The following is a 4,585-nucleotide window of genomic DNA, read 5'->3' on the forward strand; positions in this document are numbered from 1 at the left end:
GAAGGTCTCACTCCTCTTGGGCTCAACTGTGGATCCAAAATTTAAATTGAAAATAGAAGCTTTGGTCCTCCCACAAGTAACTTCTTACCAGCCCCCCTACTTGTTTAACGACACAATTGTAGAGCACTTGCACCAGTTGGTCTTAGCTGATCCGCAGTTCACTAAAACTCGCAAAATAGATATGTTACTAGGATCAACTGTTCATGCTGTTATTATCGAGGAAGAAGTTGTTAAGGGAAATTCTTTCCAACCCATAGCATCTGATACACAGCTTGGATGGATCGTTTCAGGCCTGGTTGAAACTACCACTAAAAACAGTAAGAACGTGTCTCACTCGTTAAAGTGTTCTGAGAATGACAAAGTTTTCGAAGTTTTGAAACGATTCTAGCAAGTTAAAGAACCCTTCACTTTTGTATTACCTCTGTCACCTGAAGAGATTCAATGCGAACAGCATTTTGTTGAACATCACGCTCGGAATTCTTCAGGTCGATATGTTGTTCGTTATCCATTCAAGGACCAAACACCCGAAGTAATTAAAGAAACATTTTTCAAAGCTGCCCAAGCTATGCTCAAATGAATGGAGACTAAACTTAGTAAGAATCATTAGTTTCGCGAACTGTATGTCCAATTCATGGAAGAATATCTGGAATCAGGGCATATGGTCAAAGGATCTTTTGAAAAGGCTAAGTGCTTTTTACCCCATCATGGTGTTATCAAGGAGTCGAGTGGTACTACGAAATTGAGAGTGGTATTTAATGGTTCCTCTCGTTCTTTCTTGTGTCCCTCCTTGAATGAGTACTTGCACATAGGGACCAATCTATTGGTAAATCTGGCTGATCTAATCGCTGATTGGAGATATTATAGATAAGTCTTCCAGCTGACATTGCCAAAATGATTCGGCAAGTGTCAGTCCATCCAAATGATCAACTCTATCAGGCTATACTGTGGAGAGATAATCAGTCCAAACCTCTGCGTGTTTACTTTCTAACTACTGTAACTTACGGCCTAGCTAGCTCGCCTTATCTGGCTTCTCAAACTCTAAACCAGTTAGCTTTGGATTGCAAGAATCAGTACCCTTTAGCTTCCGAAACTCTTTTGAAATCCAAGTACATGGATGATATTTTGTCCGGAGGTCACAGCTTGGTTGAAAGCATTCAGCGTAGGGACGAATTGTTAAAATTGACTAAATTAGGAGGTTTTCCTCTTCGAAAGTGGAGTGCCAATTCTCCAAAACTGCTAGATGATTTGCCACCCTCTCTGCTCGCAAGTTCGTTATTGGAATTAAAAAATTCTGCTATGTCTACTTCAGTTTTGGGTCTTAGCTGGAACCTCCTTCTGGATCTTTTTCAATTTAAGGCGTTGATTGAAACTAAAGTGCCAGTAGATAATTGGACGAAAAGAAAGATTCTCTCGGAGATATCAAAACTTTATGATCCATTGGGTTGGTTAGATCCTACTGTGATTTCGGCTAAAGCATTCATGCAATCTCTTTGGCTCTTGAAGCTGTCATGAGATGAACCGATTCAAGAGCTCATAGTTCAAGACTGGCTTGCCTGGTATAAGGAACTTCCTACCTTGAATAAAGTAAGAATTCTGCGCTGGAATGGTGTTACCGACAATATGGTTAAATGGGAATTACACTGCTTCGCCAATGCTTCTAAAACAGCGTACGCAGTGGTAATGTATTCTCGAGTAGTGAATAATAACGGTGAGGTCATTGTCGCCTTGCTCTTGTCCAAAACAAAGGTAGCACCACCTAAGACTTTAAGTATTCCTCGACTTGAATTGTGTGCTGCTCATTTGGCTGCCAAATTGGTGAATCATTATTTGAACAACTATACTCGTGTTCCTGATTCAGTCCATCTGTAGTCCGATTCTAAAGAAGTCTTGTATTGGTTACAGGATGTACCGTCACGGTAGCCCATTTTTGTGGCTAATCAGTGCTCTGACATATACACCTTAGTACCCTCTGCTCACTGGCATCATATTTTGACCAAGCTCAATCCCGCAGATGTTGCGTCTCGTGGAGTAAAACCAAGCCAATTTATTGCACTGGAGCATTGGGTAAAGGGACCTTCGTTCCTACAGAAAATTGAACCACTTTACCCTTCGTTCAGACTAGATTCTAAATTAGCTACTCGAATGGACGCTCACGCTTGTGTTGCGATACAAACCAATGATAAAGTCGTTCAAAAACCGTGGTTTTTGTATCACAGGTACTCAACTTTGAAGAAACTTTTAGCTGTTTCAGCTTATGTGTTAAGATTCGTGTTCAAGTGTTGTGTCAAAGCTCAAATGACGAAACTGAACGTCTCAATGTACCCTTATGATCAAGTGAATAAATTGAGTAAACTGAAATTCCTTGATATTTCGGCTCACTTTCAATCGTCAACTAAAATCTTAGACACTAAAGAAATAAACAATGCAACTCTTTTTTGGGTAAGCTATTATCAAGGTTTACACTTTCCAATTGAATTGCGCCTTCTTAATAGTAAGGAGTCTAAACCTTTCGTTGAGGGAATTTCCCTACCTTCTAATAGTCAAATAGCCAGTTTAAAACCTGTGCTAAGCAAGGGACTTCTCCGAGTTGGTGGACGCTTGGCAGCCTCTCTTTTAGATGATCAGATAAAAAATCCTCTCATTCTGGCCCACTACGATTATTTCACCAATTTAATTATTAGATCTATCCACGAGGTCACTTTATATGGTGGCGTACAGCTGACATTGACCACATTGTGAGCTAAATATTTGATAAAAAATGGTCGACAATGTGTTCGGTCCTGTGTCAATAGGTGTTTGAAATGTCGTCGCTTCCAAGCCTCCAATTTAACTCAGCAGCCTGCTGAACGAGTAAGACGAGCTCCAGCTTTCAGTAAAGTCGGTGTGGACTATGCAGGTCCATTTGCCATCAGATTGTCAAAGACTCGAGGAAAGGGGACCACGAAGGGTTATATAGCTGTGTTCATTTGTCTCAGCTCTAAGGCTCTCCATTTAGAAGTGGTCGAGGACTACACTGCTGAGTCCTTCGTTGCAGCCTTACAACGGATGACAGCTTGGCGCGGGAATTGTTCTGATCTTTTTAGCGAATGTGGCAGCAATTTTGTGAAGGCTGCAAAGGAATTAGATTTAGCTCTAAAAAACCTATTGAAAGAATCTGAATTAGCTCAAAGTCTAATATCATTAGGGACTAACTGGCACTTTAACCCGCCGCATGCTCCTCACTTTGAAAGTATCTAGGAAGCAGCCGTTATGTTGGTGATATTCCATCTTCAACGAAGTGTGGGAGAACAAATCTTCACCTTTGTAGAGTTTTGCACTTTACTCTGTAAGATTTAAGCTTGTTTAAACTCTCGCCCTTTGCTTCCATTAACGTTAGATGTCACTGATTCGTTTCCTCTAACCCCAGCACACCTCTTAATCATAAAATCTACGTTTCTGTTGCCCGAGGTAGATAGTACCAGTGAACGAGTTCCAACGCTCCATAAATGGAAACTTATCAGTCAACTGGCTCAATCTTTCTGGAAGCGTTGGTCTACCGAATATCTGCAGAGCCTTCAAGCTCGGAAAAAGTGGCCTCACGAGAGACCTTCTGTGCAGGTTGGTGATCTAGTTCTGATTGAGGACTCCCAGTTTCCCTCGCGACAATGGCCACTAGCTTTGATCGTCAGAACTTACTCGGGTCCAGACGGTTTGATTCGAGTAGTCAAGTTGAGAACTGCAAATTCCACTTTTACCAGACCCATAGTTAAATTAGTTTTATTACTTACCAGAAAACAGTTGAGAGATAACAAACTCAAATGTGATAAGAACTATGGCTCGGCTTAAAGATTTCTTATTTATTGTCTAACTATTTTATTAATTATTTTCTTGTAAAAGGACAGCGGTTCTTAGTTAGTTTTAAAATTTGATTTCTGTCCTCGTTGATATGATAAATCAAGCGGGGAGTATGTTCAGGATTGATATAGTGCGGCGCACGCGCCTCACGGTGTTCGAGACACTCGTATCAACTGATGTCAGCGTTAGCCAATGAGTGCTCGAGTGAGTCACGCAGGAGAGGTAAGAATAAGCCTAGAGGCGGTAGCGACAGTAGCTCGCCCTCGTCGCTTGCACAGTGCAGTCCAGTTGCCTTTAGTGTTGTGCCTCAAATAGGCGTACTTTACTTTAGTCACCAGAAATTCTTGTCACCTTGTGTATCAGTCACGATGATTTGTACTCCTCGTTCAATTTAATTTAATGAACTTCGTTAGTGCGATCTTTTTTATTGTTAACTGTAATTATTCGCGAAGACTTCTTAACTCAAATCGAGTGTTTTGTTTTTTTTTCATAATAAAGCATAGTGAACTTTAAACATTTGTCACGTGCATGCTCTATTTCAGAGGAACGATATTCGTCGTTCTCTCTCCGCATCTCTTGTACATTTTCTTTGTCTCCTCAACCTGTATCTGGCTCCCTGAGTCATTCGCTCCTCATAAAAAAAAGAAAAAGATCAAAGAAATACAGTCCATTTTGAACAAAAGTATATGTGTGTATGTGTCAGTGTATTTAACTCGATCGCATTAACAGCAAGACCCGTGTAGAAAGGAAA

General features: G+C 40.8%; 1 protein-coding gene across 1 annotated transcript; it reads left to right on the forward strand.

Annotated features, from left to right (window-relative positions):
- The first annotated feature begins 631 nt into the window (after positions 1-631).
- Positions 632-3,237, forward strand: LOC149375665 (uncharacterized). The gene is made up of 5 exons (XM_089598082.1): positions 632-748; positions 865-1,267; positions 1,964-2,439; positions 2,497-2,735; positions 2,793-3,237. Exons 1-5 carry the CDS (start codon positions 632-634, stop codon positions 3,235-3,237), a joined length of 1,680 nt encoding a protein of 559 aa, XP_089454208.1.
- Positions 3,238-4,585: the final 1,348 nt, after the last annotated feature.

The sequence above is a fragment of the Copidosoma floridanum genome, unplaced genomic scaffold (assembly GCF_036245765.1).
Source record: "Copidosoma floridanum isolate Cflo_tuat_1 unplaced genomic scaffold, Cflo_Japanese_pri ptg000005l, whole genome shotgun sequence".
NCBI classification, from domain to species: domain Eukaryota; kingdom Metazoa; phylum Arthropoda; class Insecta; order Hymenoptera; family Encyrtidae; genus Copidosoma; species Copidosoma floridanum.

What these genes read in the sequence shown, in the direction of transcription:
- LOC149375665 (XM_089598082.1), top strand. Translation starts at nt 632, where the DNA reads ATGGAAGAATATCTGGAATCAGGGCATATGGTCAAAGGATCTTTTGAA. An exon ending in ACAATGCAACTCTTTTTTGG is followed by an intron (nt 2,440 to 2,496) that starts GTAAGCTATTAT and finishes CTTAATAGTAAG; the next exon opens with GAGTCTAAACCTTTCGTTGA. An exon ending in CAGCTGACATTGACCACATT is followed by an intron (nt 2,736 to 2,792) that starts GTGAGCTAAATA and finishes CTGTGTCAATAG; the next exon opens with GTGTTTGAAATGTCGTCGCT.